Genomic DNA, 19,004 nt, shown 5'->3' with positions numbered 1-19,004 from the left:
GAGCCAAATCCAGCAGATCAATTTCTTGTTTGGAGGCTTTTGAGGCTAGGATGCCAAAGGCTTTAACCAAACATCTGTTCTCCCCTCAGAACCCCTGATTTGGGGTTGGGGAAATTTTTAGAAAGTATCTTATTGGTTTTATTTTATGATTTGCTATTTTGAACAAGACTGAGTTAACCTAGAAAATTCTCTTTTCCATTTCATTTTTTTCTTTGTTAAGCTAATAGTGTAGCTTTATGGTTGTGATTCTACCTGATCCCATTTCGGGTTTTCTTGGCAGAGACATTGGAGTGATTGGCCATTTCCTCCTCCAGCTCATTTTACAGATCAGAAAACTGAGGCAAACCACACTAAGTTTCTTGTTCATGGTCACACAACTAGTAAGTTTCTGAGGCCACGTGTTAAACTCTGGAAGATGTCTTCTTAATTACAAGTCCAGCACTCTATCCATTGAAACACCTGGCTATTCTACAAAAGTGTAGCATTAACTATGAACTGAAGTGAAATAGCACATGGGAATGAATTTTGAGGTCATCTAGTTTAAAGGTAGGTGCATAGAGTGCTAGATTTAGAGTCAAGAAGATCTGAGTTCAAATGCTGATGATAACATGATACTTCACAAGTCACTTACCTCTTAGCTTCAGTTTTCTCATTTGTAACCATTCAGGGTTGTCAAGAGATCAAATGAAAAAACATACTTAAAAGTATTTTGAATATCTTAAAATGCTACATTAAGGCTAGCTATTATTCTTACGATTAGCCTACCTTTTCTTTTGTTTACTTTTATTCATTTAAAGCAATGTGGTTAAGTGACTTGCCCAAGGTCACATAGCTATGCAATTATTGAGTGTCTGAATCTCGATTTGAACTCAGGTCCTCCTGCCTCCAGGATCAGGGCTCTATCCACTATATCACCTAGCTACCCCATGCCCTCTAATTTGAGGTAAGGCCAAACCAAACAAGCAAGAGAGTGATTAGAATTTATCTCGAATCATCTGCAATCTTTGCTTGGTGCTATATGATGTCTGTCATAAAAAGAACACCTGGCTCTGGATGTAAGGTTTCTCTGTTCATAGGTGTGAGGAAATCTACTAAATTCCATGCCTCAGTTTACTCACTTGTAGAAAGCAAAAAAAATCAATTTCTAACTATCGACTTTACATTTAGGTAGTATGATTTAGTAATGTGAATGAGATATTTATTCATTAAGATATTCACCAAAAATGTACTGTACATAACATGAAAGTTATGAAATAATATTATTTTTCAAAAACCCCTAGGGGGAAAAAGTTTCTAAATACATCTTAGGTACAAATAATGCCTTCTAAATCCATCTTAATTTATCTAATTTCCTCAAATCATAGTTGGGGGCTCCTTGCTAATAACCAGATGTCCAGTTGAACATAATTTTCATAACATGTAAAATTCAGTAGACTGATCTAACTATATCTAGAGTAATGGTAATCAATGTTTAATTAATTCATGTTTTATGGAGCCAAAGATAAAAACATCCTTTCAAATGCCTTTGGGACTAAGATGATTGCTGGCATAGTTGCAATTTACACAATTAGCAGTTGGTGCTATTATTATCAATATTATTATTCATCCAACTCCAAAACTAAATCCTCCATGTTAAGACTGAAACATATTTCTAGAATGAGGAATAGTGTGTTTAAATCTTCACCATAATAAAGTTCAATATATATCAAATAAAACCCAGGCTACCCATTTTACCAAAATGGGTAAAATTCCGTGTTCTTCTAGGAGTGGGGCAGGGGAGTGGGAAAGGGACATTTACAGGGAGAAGGAGGAGAGGGAGAGAAGGGACAGGGAGAGGGAAAGGGGAGAGAGATGGGAGAGGGAAAGAGATTCAGAAAGGGAATACATTTTCCCCATGCTCCAAGACTTTCTTGTATTCTTCTTTCAATTGGTTGGTGGTTTGTTTAATAATATGTCTTCCATATAATAAAGTGATTGGATTTGTGAAAAAATGACAAAAATGAGAATAAACTTGCGTGTAATATCAATAAAGTATAAAATAAAAACTTTAAAGCCACAGTAATGAAATATATTTATAAACATGAATTGTTTGAGTTGGAATGAGATCTTTGTGGACACCTAGTTGAACCCACTTCTGACTGAGACTTTCCCATATAATAATGCTGACAAGTCATTCAAACTTTATTTAAAGATGTACAGATAGAAAATAACTTCAGAAAGTGGAAGAGGAAATGTAGGATTGGGAAAGTGGAAGATTGTGTTTGAGTTGAATCTTGAAGGATACTGGAGAAGTTAGGAAGTAAGAAGTGAGGAAGGAGAACATTTCAGACATGGGCAACCATCAGTAAAATTATCCAGAATTGGGAGTTGGGAGTATTGTGTTTGAAAGCAGTAAGAAAGTCCCATTCTCTGGAATTTAGAATATGTGGAAAGGAATAAAGTAAACCAGATTTCCATTCCTACCTCTGAGAGGCTGTGATTTACCTGTCACTTTTTATTCTATTGTTCTTGGTAACAGGCTATTCTAACAAAAATCTAGGGTGTGACTGCTGAATATTATAGGTATATCTCTGACTGACTTGGTTACTTTTTCAGTGATTTGTTGAGATATATTGCTTTCCACATTAGGAGAAGTGTCATAGTGTTCAGATTGAGGAGTTGACAGTTTCTTTGTATTGTGTCTTTAACAAAATTTGGAATACTGTTTTCAGGTCTCATTTTGTTCCAAAAACACCATTTTCTCTTTATACGACATTGCCTACCTTGCATATCTTTTGCGGTGTCCTCTAGACAAGATGTCCCTCTTTGTAAATGTGTATGTTCTGATTTAGAGAAGGAAATATTTTTGCTTAGATGTTTTTCAGTAGTGTCTGAGATGCTTAGTGACTCCAATTGGGGTTTTCTTGGCAGAGACACTGAGGTGATTTGTAATTTTCTTCTCTAGTTCATTTTATAGAGGAGGAACTGAGGAAAACAGGATTATAGTAACTTGTTCAGAATCAACACAGCTAGTAAATGGCTGAGACTGATCTGAACTCAGGTCTTCCTGATTGCAGGCCCAGTGTTCAATTCACTGTGCCACCTAGCTGCCCTAGGTAGAAGGAAAACAGTTTTAATAAAAGGAACCAAGTGAACAATTGGTGACATCTAAGTTTCTCAAAGAACAGAAACTACAAAACAGGAATTTGTGAGTTTGATGACCAAAGACTTCTGAAAAAAGTCAGGATTAGAGCAGAGAATAATAGCTGCATTTTGTTATGGTGTGAGGGTATAGTTCACATGAAAAACAGCAAGATAAATATCCTTAGGTAAAAATAAGGGGGCTTAAGAAGAAAAGCTAAACATAGATCATAAATTATAAAGTGAAAGGGAATTTATTGCTAATCTAATTCAATTCTCATTTTACAGGTAAGGAAACTGAGGCCTAGAAAGATTACATTATTTGTCAGAGTTTCATAGCTACTTGGTTGTAGAATAAAGAATGGAATTCAGTTACATAGAGGCATAAAGTAATATTCTTGTCATTTATCAGATAGATAAAGCATAGGAAAGAACAGGATTCAAATGCCTAGATATTGTCATCCAGAACTAAGAATCTCAAAGTTAAGTGTTATAATGCTTTATATTCAATATGAATTGGTATCCTGAAAAATCAAACCTCCTTTGATATGACAACCTTCATTAAGTTCAATTAAAAAAAAAGCATTTATTAAAGGATCTGGGGATATAGGAATAAAGAATGAAGTGATCTCTACACACAAAGACCTTACAATTTAATGGAGAAAGCAGCAAATGCATATACTAGTCCAGACCCAAGGAAACAGGCCTGGGAGTATGCTGTTGATGCCTTGTTGCTAAGGATGCATATGGAAAGTATCAGGGAAGTCAGGCCCCTAAGAAGAAATAATCAAGGCTTTGGATAATGATAGTGTAAATGACTGTGAAAACAAGTAGCCTAACATTTCATCACAAGAATGCAGATCTATTGGAATAACAGCTAAGTCCCAAGAATTAAAAATTTAATGCCAGTTAATCTCAAACAAGAGAGAAAAGATGGTTTCATGAAAGGTAGCTAGGCACCTCAGTGGATAGAGTGTTGGGTCTGGACCCAGGAAGACCTGAATTCAAATTCAGCCTTAGATAGTTAATAGGTGTGAGACTTTAGATAAGTCACTTAATCTCTACCTACTTCAATTTTTTTTTATTTTAAATTGGGATAATAATAGTCTCATGGTTGTTATGAAGAACAGATGAGATAATATTTATAAAACATTTAGCACAGTGTTGTTATTATTTATCTTAAAACTAGAAAAAGGAAGATTATCTTAACCCCCTTTTCTGTGAATGTTAATTTGCTTTAATAGTTTAATCTGCCACATTTCTAATTCCAAGGATATAATTAAAATTATATGAGTTCAAATATTAGTAAAGATATTTATTTGGAACAAATTAATTTTAAATTCTCTTTTACTAATACGTAACTATTGCATAAAACAAGAACTACATTACCAAAAATTTTTCTCCATATTATATGTGTCTATATAATATAGACATATATAATAAAATCATATTATATATATATATATGTGAGTATTTCTATGGATATGCATATATATATATATATATACATACATACACACAGAGCCATCCTGATATAGATAATGTATGTGTATGTGTATATATATATATATGTATATATATATATATATATATATATATATATATATATATATATAAATGTATATTACTATCCTTTAAGTCCTACTTCTTTCCCATTTGGGAAATGTCAGCAAAGGCAGGTATATATCCCACCTGAAACTCATACAGACAATTGAAGAAAATGAGGTTAGTCCCCCAAAGTGTTAAAAAGATGTTCCTATATCAATCATAATTATATATACAAGCTCATTTTAGATACCCTAGAGTTCTTTTTGACCTTATTTTAGTCTTTGAAGCTCTATACTTTACTGTCATCCTCTATTTCCAGGCCTTGGACAGGTCTCTTTTCTTTCTGCTCTGCACTGAATGTGGTAACTGATCTCATTTGACTTTCTGCTTTTATCTGGATGCCTAACACTCCAATAAACCCTACAGATGGGCCACCAAACTAGGCCTCTTAGTAGGCATCACTATCTTTCTCTAGAAAGTGCTCAGTAACAGCCTGCCTGGGGTCAAGGAAAACAATGTCATAGTCACCAATAGGCCTTCACTATACTTAATTGAAGAAATTTCATACCATTGAATTAAACCAAATAAAAGTAAATAAAAAATCCCAAAATGCGGTATACATTTGAAAAATATTTTAGTTATTATGAAAATCAAGTCTTTAAAATAGTTATACTGACAACAAAATATAAACAAAGTATATTTGCTAGAAATCATAAAAACTTCCTTTTTTGTATTAGATAGTCACAATAAATAAGCTTAATTTTTAATTTTTTTTTTCTTTTTTCCTTCCTCCTTCTTCCCCCTCCCCCAAGCTCTTGCTGTCTACTCTAAAGCATTTTTTAAAAAATATTAAAGACTTTTAGATAAAAGATTTTGGAAGATGAAAGATGAGTGGAATATATAACAGAGAATCAAGAAGAGAAAAAACCCTAAAAGTCAGCACCAAAAATCAGATTAGTTACCAGTAAAGAAAAAGAGAAACCATCTAGCATACCAATTTTATAGATGAAGAGACAGACTCAGAGTCATTTGATTGAGAGGCATTTAAATGAAAAAAAGGAAAGAAAGGGAGAAATTGCCTATTCATCTAGGCTCAGTTTCTATAAATTAGGGTTACTCAGAATCAGAAGGGAGAACACCTTTACATGTAATATTGATGAGTCACTTGAATCATCCATACATCTGCTAGAAATATCACTGTCATAAAAACAAAGCATCTAACAAATTCTTGAACTTATTGGTTTATATTTAATTTATATTACATTTCTTTATGAATATATGGCAACTAGTCGCTCCATTATTTTGTTACAGATTCTGACTAAAGAGGAAGTACTGATTGAAATTTGGAAATTTGGAAGAAAATGTCTAAAGACCTTTCTGAGTACAAACAGAGCTTGTAATAGTCAAAAAGGGAAATGGTAAGAATGATTTGTATCTGAGATGTAGAAAGCAATTTCAAGAAGCTCAAAGAAAACAATGATCTTTCCTATAGAAATTTTGCATTGGTTGATGAATTTGAAATTCTTGTCATTATTGATAAAATATATTCCTACAATACAATTACAAATAGTTTGTGCTGAACAAATGAGAAATTATCAGAAAATGCTGGTGGATATGCAAAGAGATTTCTTTACCCAACTAGGAAGGCTAACAGAATGACTTAAGGGCTCAGAAAAAAAATGTTAAAATGTTTTGGAGATATGCTCAGAGCAAGAAGAAGAAGCAAAGGAATAGATGAAACTTATTGCTTAGAATAGATGAAATAAGGTTAAACATCAAAGAGAGAAAGTAGAATTATTCAGCCACTGCATTAGTGGAAGCCTAATGGCAGTGGGGTTGGTACAGTGGATAAAATAATAATGTTTGTCCTTCATTCTTGAAGAAGACCATGACATCAGGGAGGTGATGGCATGACAAGCATGTGAATTAGATTTGGGTGAGGGAGTGATGTGATAAGTTACCAGACTCATTTTTTTCCTCCAAGAGTCATCTAGGTCCAGTGGTCAGATATGAATCAGGACAACTGAAGATGGCATTAGATGTGAGGCAAACAGGGCTAAGTGACTTGTCCAAGGACATCAGCCAGTAAAATCTGAGGCTGGATTTGAACTCCTGTCCTCCAAACTCCAAGACCAGTGCTCTATCCACTGCACCATCTAACTGCCATGGTACAGTGGATAGGAACACTAGATCTGAAGTTAAAAAGACTTATCTTTCTAAATTCACATCTGATCTCAGATATTTACTAGTTGTATGACTTTTGGCAAGATATTTAATATCATTTGCCTCAGTTTCCTCACCTATAAAATGAGCTGGAGAAGAAAATGGCCAATCACTCCAGTATCTTTGCCAAGGAAACTCCAAATGGGATCAAAGAGGGGTTGGATATCAACTGAAATGACTCAACAACAATCACAGCAACAAAAAGTGGATAGAACCAAGGAAATATGGACTGGTCAGATCACACCAAAAATAGTGCCTTTAGTCTTGAGCTCCACTTTTAAAAGGGTACAGAGTAGATAATTGGAGGTGACTAGATAGGTAGACATGACAATGAGTAGACTTGATTGACTGAAAGAATTTAGAACATTTGACCTGGGGATGAAAAGTCTTAGGGAGGTTTTTGAGATAGTTGTCTTCCAAGTATTTGAAGGGCTGACTTCTGAAAACATATTCTGTGGTGACAAATGTAACCATAATTAAAAGTCATGAGGTGGTGGATAGATTTCACATAAAGTTCTTTCTCATCATTAAAGATATCCAAAATCAAATTAGAATTATTTGGTTATTTCTTAGGGGCAATGCTCAAGTGAAAGGTGGGTAAGGACTTGCCAAAGTCATGATAATTTGGTCAAGGGATTAGAGCATATGTCTTTTGATGATTTTTGCAACATTAAGATTCTTTGATTCTTAGACTTCACCTGTTTGAATTGAATAATTTTTTTTAGGTTTTTGCAAGGCAAATGGGATTAAGTGGCTTGCCCAAGGCCACACAGCTAGGTAATTATTAAGTGTCTGAGACTGGATTTGAACACAGGTACTCCTGACTCCAGGGCCGTTGCTTTATCCACTGCGCCACCTAGCCACCCCCAAATTGAATAATTTCAATGAAATTATGCCTTTTCTAATGGAGCTTGAAACTCACTTTATAATAAAGGCATTTGATATACTCTGATTAATAAGGTATAAAAGGTAGCATAAGGTGAAGATCTGCTTGAGAGGAAAAGAGAAGTGATTTATTGTTTTCCCCTTCACCAGTAGTTTTTCACTTCATTGTGTTAATTTATACTTATATTCTTACTTATAAAAAGTGCATCAGGCAGATTATCTTCAAGATCCCTTCTAGGTTCATAAATTTTAAAAGTTCTATAATTGTGTAATTTTTAGCCAACTCTCTTAAAATTTCAATATGAGCCAAATTAATGGGATTCCTGTGCCTTGAACCATTTGAGAATATTAATGAGGGAAATTACTCCCATTCCTATCCCTTTAGGATTACAAGTACCTTCATTAATAAATTAATCAATTTATTCTTCAAATGAAAAATGTAAAAAACAATATGATCAATAATTGGAGACTGACTCATATTTATATGTGCATATCTAAATAGGAGTTATTTCAGATAATGAATGGGATAGTAGCTCATAACATATAATGGAATTAATGTCTTCATTCAAAGCATTCCTAAAAACATAGAGCTTCATTCATTATTCCTTTGATTCTCATAAGATTTTTCACAAAATGGAAGATGCTCATCATAAAAAAGGGAATTTAAATTATATATTTGATCCTGCACTGGAGTCTAATGAAGAAAGGGTGATATGTTCAGGCACATACTCTAGGAAGATCACTTTGACAGGTGAATGAAGAATAATCTATAGTGAAAAGGCTTGAAGTAGGCAGACCCATCAGTAGGCTATAAAATAGTCAAAATGGGAAATGATAAGGGCTTGCACCAGAGTGGTGGCAACCTCAGAGAAGAGAAGGGAGCACAATTAAAAGCTGTTATAAAGACAGAATTGATTATAATATCTCCTTTTGGATAGAAAAATGAGGTAAAATTCTGGTTAGATCTATCTAAGCTACTATAGAATTGGGTATACGCTTTAAAATTCTTTTTCAACCTCGACTGGGCTAGAATAGAGTGGCTAGACTTGGAATCTGGAAGATCGAGATGGAATTCTGTCTTAGTTGCTAATTAGTTTGATGATAATTTAACTTTTGGCAGCCTGAGATCCCTTCTCTGTAAAATAGGGATAATAATAGCAGCTATACTTTGCTGGATGAAGAAAAAAGATTAGTATACAACTTTGGAAATATTAAAATATTAAACAAAATTTATTGTTATTTTACTAATGATATAATATAAAAAAGAATTAACCTGCTGTTCTTCCTAACTTCTCATTTTTAGTTGAGGGAAGCACTATTTTCCAAGTTATGCAGGCTACAAGTCAATCTAGGTGTCATAATTGATTTCTCACTCTATTTCATTACTACTACCCCATATCTAATTTTCTTCCAAGTCCTGTCAATTCCACCTTCATAAAATCTCTTGAATATCTCTCCTTATCTTCTCTGACATTATCACCACCCTGGTGCATGCCCTTATCACCTCACACTTGGTCTACTGCAGTAATCTGTTGATGAATCCTTGCCTCAAATTTTTCCTTACTCTAGTCTAAACTACCTTCCAACTGTTAAAGTGATCTTTCTAGAGAACTGGTTTGACCAAATCACCTTTCATCAATAGTCTTCAATGTCTAATACCTCTAGGATCCAATTTAAATTCTTGCCATTTTTAAGTCCTTCATGACTTTCCTACAACTTCATCTTTTTTAGTCTTACATCTTCCACTGACTCTGGTCCATTTCCTGTTTCTACAGACCAGATACTCATCTCTTTGCTCTGAGAATTTTCATTGGTTGCACCCAATACTTAGAATGCTGACTTTCTTCCCTTTCTCCTGAAATCTCTGACTTCCATCAAAACCCAATTAAATTCCACCTCCTGGAGGAAGTCTATTAGTTCCTCTTTACATCTGGTGCCTTCCCTCTGCCAATTACTACTAAGGTATCCTGTTTGTACCTTTTTTGTACATAATTATTTGCATGTTATCTTCTCCTTTAAACAGGGTGAGCTTCTTGAAAACAGGGACTGACTTTTGCCTTTCTTTGTATCCCTAACACTTCCCACAAAGTCTGACACATCATAGGTGCTTAAATAAGTGTTTGTTGATCAACAAATTCTCAAGGACCTTACTTACTACTGAGAGAATCCATTTTTACCCAGCTAAGAAAATTTGAGGAGAGAGAAAACACTGAAGAGCTTTAGTTGAGTCCTCCATCAAAATGGAGATACCGATTTTAGTAGGACCTGTGAAGAAGGGAGAGCATTCCAAGCAGTGAATATGCCAATGAATATGCTCGGTCTGTGGATGGAATACTGATTTTAAATCTTAGATGGGAACACAACCTATGTGTAATGAAGTACTCTGTAATAAATCTGGAAAGGCGGGTAGGTGCAAGAGTATGAGTGCCAGACTGGATATTTTATACTTTAACCTGGAGGCAATAGGGAGTCATTGAAAATTTTTGAGTACAGGAATAGCATGATTTTCCTGGTTCCTCAGGAAGTTATGTTGATAACTATGAGGATAATGGGCCAGAAAGGATTGAAAACTGAACCTGGGAGACCATTTAAGAAGTCATTACAATAATCCAGGTAAGACTTAGTTGGAAGGAGGGAAAGAGACAAAGGAAAGTAAGAAAGAGAGAAGAGAAAAAGAGAGAGGAAGAGGAAGAGAGAGAGAGAGGGAGGAAGAAAGGAAACAAGGAAAGGAAAAGAGAAAGGAATGAAGGAAAAAAAGAAAAGCAGAGGAAACAAAATTCATTAGAGCTCAAGTATTCCCTATGTGCTAAGGCACTATGTTGAATATTGAAGGCTAAATTGCTTTTGTGAAGTTTTTGAATTATATTTGTGAAGCTTTGAAATTCCCCTTCCAAATAGAGTCAAGAAGCCTGTATTAATCACTGTATACCAGGCTGTGCAGTGCCAGACATGTAGTGCCAGGCAGGATTACTAGATGGCACCAAAAGGGCTTGGTCTGAAGCCAGGAAAACTCATCTCCTTGAGTTCGAACCCAGCCTCAGATTCTTAAACAGTGAGCAAGTCATTTAACCCTGTTTGCCTCAATTTTCTTTTCTGTAAAATGAGCTGGAGAAGGAAATGGCAAACCATTCCAGTATTTCCACCAATAAAACTCAAAATGGGGTCACAGAGTTGGACACAAATGACAAATGACTGAACCACAACATGTGGCAGGCATTGTATTATGCTTTGAAATACAAAGAAAAGCAAAAACAATCCCTGCTCTCAAGGATCTCATAGTCTAATGGGAAAAACAGGGAGGGGAGCTCCTCTAAGCTTACATGGTTTGATAAAATTAAATGGTGTTTGAGGAAAAAACAGAGAAAGCAGTTTAGTTCCATGAGAGATAAGGCAAAATTTGACCCCTGAGGTGATGATGCCATGGCAAAAAGCAGTTACTATGAGGGATGTTGTGACCTTAAAAACACAAACCTGGGTGCCTAGAGAAATTTAGAGGTGGTACACATTTATTAGAGAAGTTAATGAGTTCTGTTTTTGTAGGTGTTGATGTGACAGATAATAAACAAATGGTATGTGCAAAAGAAAGTTTTGAAGAAACCTGGGCTAGAAGGAGAGATTCTAAAGACTTCTGCATGGATCAGAAAATAGATGAGATCATCAAAATAGAGAGAAGGTCTCAAATTCAATGGGCGTGATTCAACTGTCTGTGGCTCATGCTTCTTTCTTCATGAAGTCTCAGTGAATTAATCTTTTTGACTTCCAGTGAGTCTGATCCTGCCATGATTATACAGAGATAGCTTTAGACAACACAGTATAAGAATATATATTATGTACTCAGATGTATATACATTTAGTTCTAATAATTTTGTCATGATATTTAACTCCATTGTACTTTGGTCCCACTGCTCTTACCTACACCTCTTGCCCTTATTTCTTGTGCCTGCTTCCATTCTGTTATAATTTGACAGGGTTTTGGCAAAATTTTAAAACTATGAACACAAATCATTCTCCAAAGTTGGGAAAATTGAACATATTCTTCTTTTCTTCCCTCATCCCTATTTGAAACATACACAATCATTGGACATGTCTTGATTGATAAAATATATTAATCTTAAAATTATACTGAGTTTACTGCTAACTAGAAATTTATTGTTAGGAGAGAACAAGAAAAATATTTATATACACAGAGGAGGAAGGCTGGAAGGAATTTTAAAAAATGATTTTGGAAGTAAAGTTTATGGGAATTTTTATAATATGAATAATATGTACTTCAACAAGAATTATATCAAAACATGCCTAGAAACTAAAACTATATAAAATTAAATTAGTTTGAAATGCAAGAATAAATCAAAATTGGATCCAATAATTCACCAGACCTTATCAAATGCAAAGTATGAACACAATTTTAACTGAAAATAATCTTTCAACCTGAGCTCTTAGAGCTTACCTTCCTCAGCTTTGATCTTTTGGGACATATTGTTTGTAAGAAACAAGGAACCTTCTTATCCCCTAGCACCTGGATAAACACCCACCTTCCAGAATACCTATTCAGGAAACTGGACAGAATTGCCTGAATGGGGATTCACTTCAAAGGGTCACTTTTTCAAGAAGATTTATTTCAAACCAATGACTTTGATCCTAATTGTCTGCCAATGACTTATTTGATCATAATTCAAAGGATGTGGCAACATCCCTGATCAATTAGGAATAGACAGTAGTTTCCTATGCATAATTGATGATCTAATTGTTCCTTTTGAGCTGTCTGCAAATCTTTGAAGTTAACTAAAAGGCCATTCTCTCCCAGATACATTGAGACTTTCAAACTTCTAGCCAGCCTAGCTTTTTAAAGAAATTAGGCTAAGGGACCCACATACACATAGTTTGTTTTACTTAATTTTTATGGTCTAAGTTTATGAAATAGGTTAGCTTGTTTAAGTATTATTTTTTTGGTCATCTGTTACACTAAGAATATCATTTTAGACTTTTAGATTTGGATACTGAAATATAATAGGAAGCACAGTGAAGTGGGAAGATATCTTATAGAATATTATATGATAGTCAATTTTTCTTTTAACCAGGTCTATATATTTACATGAATGGTATAGAATTTAGTTCTTTCCCTCTGCCTTTCAGTAATACTGATAAAAATAAAATTTGATAATCTAATTTTTAAAATTATTTCATGATTGTCTGATATTTTAAGCTATTGTTTTTAATTAACTGAATTTTATTTTTTTATTTGTTGGAATTGTTATTTTCTTTTAGTCCCTTGATTTTTCATTTCAGAGATAAAATGAATTACATTATTTTTTGTCTCCAAATAAAATTAATCTAAAAAGATTCTTCTAGAAGAAGCCAAGTAACTTGAACAATTCCAGATCCTTATTACTTGGAGTATCTTTAACATGGTTTTTTGTTTGTTTTTGTGTGCGGTAGTGTCTAGATTGTGATTTCTTTGATCCTAGGAGTTCTGGGTGTGGAAATGCCCTCCATTGAAGATCAGCAGATCCTCTGGAACTTAAAAGTCTGTGAATTGCCTGGGAGTTGAATAAATCAACTGTCATCTTCTCTGAACTTAACAGAAAAAAATGACTTAGAAATATCATGTCATATTTTTCAATTAAAAAGATGAAGAACAAAAAAATTAATAACAGTGACCTCAATGATGTAAGTGAAAAGATCACTAAAGGGAAATTGAATATCAAGGAAGCATACCTCTTTGTACCTGTCAGAGAGAGGGGTTACTGTCAGGGGAAAATATTGGAAACATCAGATATGTGATAGTTTTGCTTAATTGTTTTTCTTCCTATCAATTTATGTAATGAGATAATATTTATAAAATGCTTAGCACAATGCCTGTCTGGCACATTATAGTCACTTGTTTTCTCCGTTCTTCCCCTGTGTCATAAGAAACTTTTCATATTGGAAGGAAATATGTTGAAAAGATAAAAAAACTTCAATAAAATGTATATTTTTAGGTTACTATCAGGGTTGAAAATTCAAGTCTTTAATTCTCCTACTTGATAATTCAACAAATTTTCAAATACAACAGATTTTCATTATCTATGAAAGACAAGGGATTAAAGATTATTTAACATAAATCTTTCCCATTTATTACTTTCATTCCTTAAAATAGAAGGGAGGGTTAGATTTTTTTTTAGGTTTTTCAAGACAAACGGGGTTAAATGGCTTGCCCAAGGCCACACTGCTAGGTAATTATTAAGTGTCTGAGACCGGATTTGAACCCAGGTACTCCTGGCTCCAAGGCCGGTGTTTTATCCACTACGCCACCTACCCACCCTAGATTTTTTTTAATGTGATTTCGTCACTTCTTTATTAAGATATTGCAGATAAAGATCATGGTGAGAGCACAATTCAGAAACTATTGCTTTCTTAATATCCCAGTCATAATAAAACCCATAAGGAAATACCAGGAAGGAAAGTCCCATTCAATGTAACTACTACTTTCTTATTACACTCTTTATCTCACAAATAGAATAACAGGGCCTGAAGGACAAGTACCTTATCCTTTATTTTCTCACTATTCCCTTTCCCTGAAGTACAGTGTTCTGCTCACAATGAATAGTCGCTGACAGACTAACTGACTCACTCCCAAGGTCTTACTAGCAAGCAGAAAAGTTCTGAATTGTTATAGGGATCTGGAATCAGTTACAGATTTTTTGCAATAGAAAAGAGCAGCTTCTATTTTTTAAAGCCTGGTAGTGTTCAGAAAGGCTTTGCTATGTACTGGATGGTGAAACTGTAAGACCATCCTGTAACAAAGAAGCTTTTGATAAGCCTAAATTAAATATAGGAGCAGGCTGAGCTGAAACTTGAATAATTTACATATACTGTTTCTTTATAGGACTCAAAGGCATTTGGATCTTCTGTTCCTTTACCTTCCTAACTAATCATAAGCATAATTCAGATTTAACCGTTAGGCTTGCCCTTCAACTTCCTTTTATAGGAGTCAGGAAGCATAAAACCACCCTGCCACTCATTCTTATGGAAAGGGCAAATGACAATATTTGTCTGAATTCCCTTTAGTAATATGCTGTCCAGAACTAGGTTCCCAAAACCACTTCCTTTCTTTATTCCCTATGCAAAGGAAACTTTTACCCACTTCCAGCAAATTGCATTTAAAAAATAAACTGCAAGTGAAAAAAAAAATGCCTTCAACTATTTGTCAAAGACTCCAGGAAAGTAAAACTCAGCTGAGGATGATCAGTTTGGGGCATTCCATTCTCAATACCAGTATGTGGCTACATTTCATAGAACTGAAATTTTCAACTGGATAATATATTTATATAACCATTCTTTGATGGTGGTATAACCAAAACTTAATTCCATAAGAATGATTTGATAATTATTTCAGTTTAATTTTTCTTATAATTGAATATTCTTAATTTCTGGCTATGTAAACTCTGGAAAGTCAATCCTCCCTAGTCTTCAGTTACCTTGTTTTCAATATAGAGATTTTTTACCAGCTCTGAATTGATCTTTTCTTTTGATCTATGATATAAGTGATCAATCAGTCAACTTGTACCTACTATGTGCCAGACATAGCATATTTAGAAATATAAAGAAAGGCAAAAAATAGTGTGTGCTCTTCAGGAGCTTGAGGTCTGATGGACTTAAGTAAAGGATTTCTTTAAAATTTCATATCTGAATTTTAAATATGAAATAAAATTTGTAAATATATATATCCAAACTTTATATATACATTTTCTTATTGACAATTGATTTATATTTGTACATATGTTTATTTACACATTTTCCTTTTCTAATTTAGATCATTAATTTACATTGTATATGTATTTATGTGTCTGCATTTATTTACATGTGTGTGCATATATGTTTATATATAATCCCATATAGATGTATTTTGTTTCATTTCCTTTTTTTTTTTTGCAAGGCAGTGGGGTTAAGTGGCCTGCCCAAGGCCACACAGCTAGGTAATTATTAAGTGTCTGATGCTGGATTTGAACTCAGCTACTCCTGACTCCAGGGCCGGTGCTTTATCCACTGCGCCACCTAGCCGCCCCTCATTTCTCCCACCTAGCCACCCCTCATTTCCTTTTCTTGCTTCAGCTCATTGATTAGGGTTGGATAGGGACCTTGGAAGTCAGCCAATCTAACTTTCTCATTTCATAAACATTTTACTTGACTCCAAATCCAGCATTCTTTCCTCTACCCCCCTCAAGAACTTTTAACATATAAGCCCTTTAAAAAATACCATTTCACAGTTCAATACTAAGGACTACTGACATCTAGATAGATTTGAATTCCTTCAATTATCCAAAGAAATCACAATCACTATTCAAGTATAGTTCATGTTCCACTCATTTCAAAAACTAAAAAAGAAAGGTTAGTGAGAGGGAATAGATTAGGAGCTGATCTACCAAATTTTACAGCTAGAAGAGTAGATGAACTTTTTGTTTTCCAGCCAACTCTCTGCAAATTTTTTGTAACTATTGCATTTATCCTCCTTTCACATGATGTTAACTTTTAAAATGACCACAAAGTGCAAGTAAAACTTTCACACCTCTCTCTCTCTCTCTCTCTCTCTCTCTCTCTCCCCCTCCCTCCCTCCCTCTCTCTAGAATAAGGATGAGCATCATTTTCATGTTATTTTCTTTTTTTCTGGCAGAGGTAAGTTTCTGACAGTTTCCTAAGCAGTGGAAATCATGTTGTAAGCAGAAAGAGTGCAGGACATAGATTCCTGCAAAATAGGCTTTATTTTTCCAGTGGATACTGGCTACTCTCATAGGATCCAAATCCAAAAACAATTTCACTATGAATCAAAGGTTCACTGCAACTGAAATCACAAAGCAAATAGACTCAAACCAAAAGAGGATTTTATTCTGCAATTCTCAAAATAGATTAGGTACTTAATTCTGTGCTTAATTCTGTGCTTCCTTTCAGTTTAGTTTTGTTTCACTACCCAAACTGTGGCATCCAAAATTTTTGTGACTGTTGCATTTATCCTGCAGCATGGGGTAACAGAATTCTAAAGAGGTCCTCTAACAATCCTCTAACATTTACATGGCTAAATGAGCAGTGATTTAGAAAGTACTTGAAAAGCAGTCTTTACTATTTAGGAGAATGACATCAACATTTTTAAGGCTTAATTTTAGCACCCAAACAAGCTAATGCCTAATACTTTGGGATAGGTCACACAAATGCCAGACAGTCGAGGAACAGCTGAAAACCTGAGAACAAAGTTTGACTTTTCTGAAATATGTACCATTTACTGCATCTACAGGAATTTTTACAGTTGGTCCTACATGTAAGACTTTTCCACAATGTAGCTTCCATTCTAGCAGACACACTCAGAGTTAATCATGCGTTTGTAGCACTTTTCCTCTTGGACCCTTTCTCCTCTGATTTAGGTTTCACTCCAGAAAAAATTCAGTGCTCTTCAAGCTACTTCTAAATGACAATAAAAGCAAAGCTTGGGCAAGGTCAGCAATTAAGGCAGAATTTTGAATGCTTAAATTGTACCTTCTAGCATTCTCTGGCTTGTAGCTAAGAATGATAGAATGGTAACTTCATTTATATTGTGAAGACCTTTATTTAGGGCATAGGATTAAAAAAACCCGAATGGAATCAGGTGAGTACACTTCCAAAGCAATCAAGGGGTCCCTTTAGTTACCCAAAATGACAGTGTTTCTTTACAAATCATTGTTTCCATCATTTGCCTGGTTTCATTGCTCCTTTTGGAGGTCTCAGTATCTCATATTTAAGCTGGCTGGAGTGTAAAAAAGAAACAAAAACAGTACAACTTACTTTCCAGTGATAAATTGACTTCTGGACGGTGTGCAAATAGGCTGGACGTAGTAGTTTTCCAGTTTAACTCCTTGGGCGGCGAGCCTGTCCAGAGTGGGGGTCTTGATTTCTGATCCATGGTACCCCACATCTCGGAATCCCTGGTCATCGGCTAGAATGAACACGATATGCGGCTGAGAGGTGGCGGATTCTGGCCCCTCTCTGGCCTGGGGGGCTCTGGATGCTGGCCCTTCCTCTTCCTCCTCCAGGCCCTGGCCCCAGGACAGGTAGCCATAGGTGAGGAGGCTGAGCACCGAGAAACCTGTCAACGCCCCCATGGCTAACATTTTCCCTTGCCCGATCCCGGAGGCCGGTGGCGGTGGTGGCTGCGACTGGAGAGGCTGAGGCCCCGTGAAGCCCCTGGGGGCCATGCACCCCGTCCTGAGCCGAGACAGCCGAGCGCACGTGGTGCCCTCCGCGCCACCCCGAGCCAACACATGCAGCCTGGAGATCAGCGGGTCACCGGCTGGACCCCCATGGAGAGCTGGGGCTTGTTCGGGCTGACAGCAACTCCTTCCTCAAGTGATACATGGGCGGACTGAAAATGGGGGGCAACGGGGGAGCAGGCTGTTCTCTCTCCCCCACTGCTTCTTTTCCTGCCAACAACCGCCCCCAAAGTGAGAACAGCACCTGCCCCCCAAATCTCACACCCCTCCCTCAAAAGGGGGGACAGGAGAGAGTCGTGCAAGTTAGAAACAAGCTGGAACATTTCTTTTTGGGCGCCAGGGTCCAGATCCTTCACCGGGGGTCAGGCAGTATCCCCAGCCCCGTGCCGCCTCCCCAAGAGTGCAGAGCCTAGAGCATTAGCTGCCCCCGCTTCGGCCCCTCTGCCCATAGTGCCAGCAAGTCCCGTCAGCGGATAAGGGACGCTCAGGAGTTCCGAGAGGACCGCGGCTGGGCTGCGCCGGGGCTGCGCTGTTCGCTGCTTCTCCTCGCCGGGGGCGCGGGGCGCGGGGGGTCTACTTCTGACTTTTCTCTCTCCTTCCCTCCACCCCCTGCTCCAGCTGCCCCGTGGGTCTCTCCCGAGAGCCGGCGGCCCCAGCCCGGGGCTGCCCTGGCCAGAGTGGGGAGACGGCCAAATCAGGGTTGCCCCCACCCCGCCACCTGGCGACCCCCGCAGCCCGGAGCTGGCGGGAGCTGCCTGCGCTCGGTGGCCAAGCCCTATTTATTGGCACTTTCGGGCCCTTCCCTCCGCCCCTTCCCCCCGCCCCTCACAAGCGTGAATCACACAACTGCGAGCTGCCCCCTCCTTCTCCCCCAGGAAGAAGGGGGAGAGGAGGAAGAAGCGAGGTGGGGCCGTGGGGGGAGCACCCCCGGGACCTCCGTGCCTCCGCCGGGGCCCGGGCTTGCTGGAGATCTCGCTTCTTCCTGATTATCCAGAGAGGCGAGAAGTAACTGGA

The 19,004-nt window shown here is 36.7% G+C and overlaps 1 protein-coding gene across 1 annotated transcript in view; it reads right to left on the bottom strand.

The window, feature by feature from the left end:
• ARSJ (arylsulfatase family member J) overlaps window positions 1-18,477 on the bottom strand; it is a 116,879-nt gene extending 98,402 nt beyond the window's left edge. Inside the window, exon 1 of the mRNA XM_074228623.1 lies at window positions 17,566-18,477. Coding sequence (XP_074084724.1) covers window positions 17,566-17,975 — 410 coding nt within the window. The 5' untranslated portion in view covers window positions 17,976-18,477. The remainder of the gene's footprint in view (window positions 1-17,565) is intronic.
• Window positions 18,478-19,004: the final 527 nt, after the last annotated feature.

This window comes from Macrotis lagotis, chromosome 3 (assembly GCF_037893015.1).
Source record: "Macrotis lagotis isolate mMagLag1 chromosome 3, bilby.v1.9.chrom.fasta, whole genome shotgun sequence".
Taxonomy (NCBI): domain Eukaryota; kingdom Metazoa; phylum Chordata; class Mammalia; order Peramelemorphia; family Peramelidae; genus Macrotis; species Macrotis lagotis.
The sequence above is the reverse complement of the archived record's forward strand: the minus strand, read 5'-3'. Positions and strand labels throughout refer to the sequence as shown.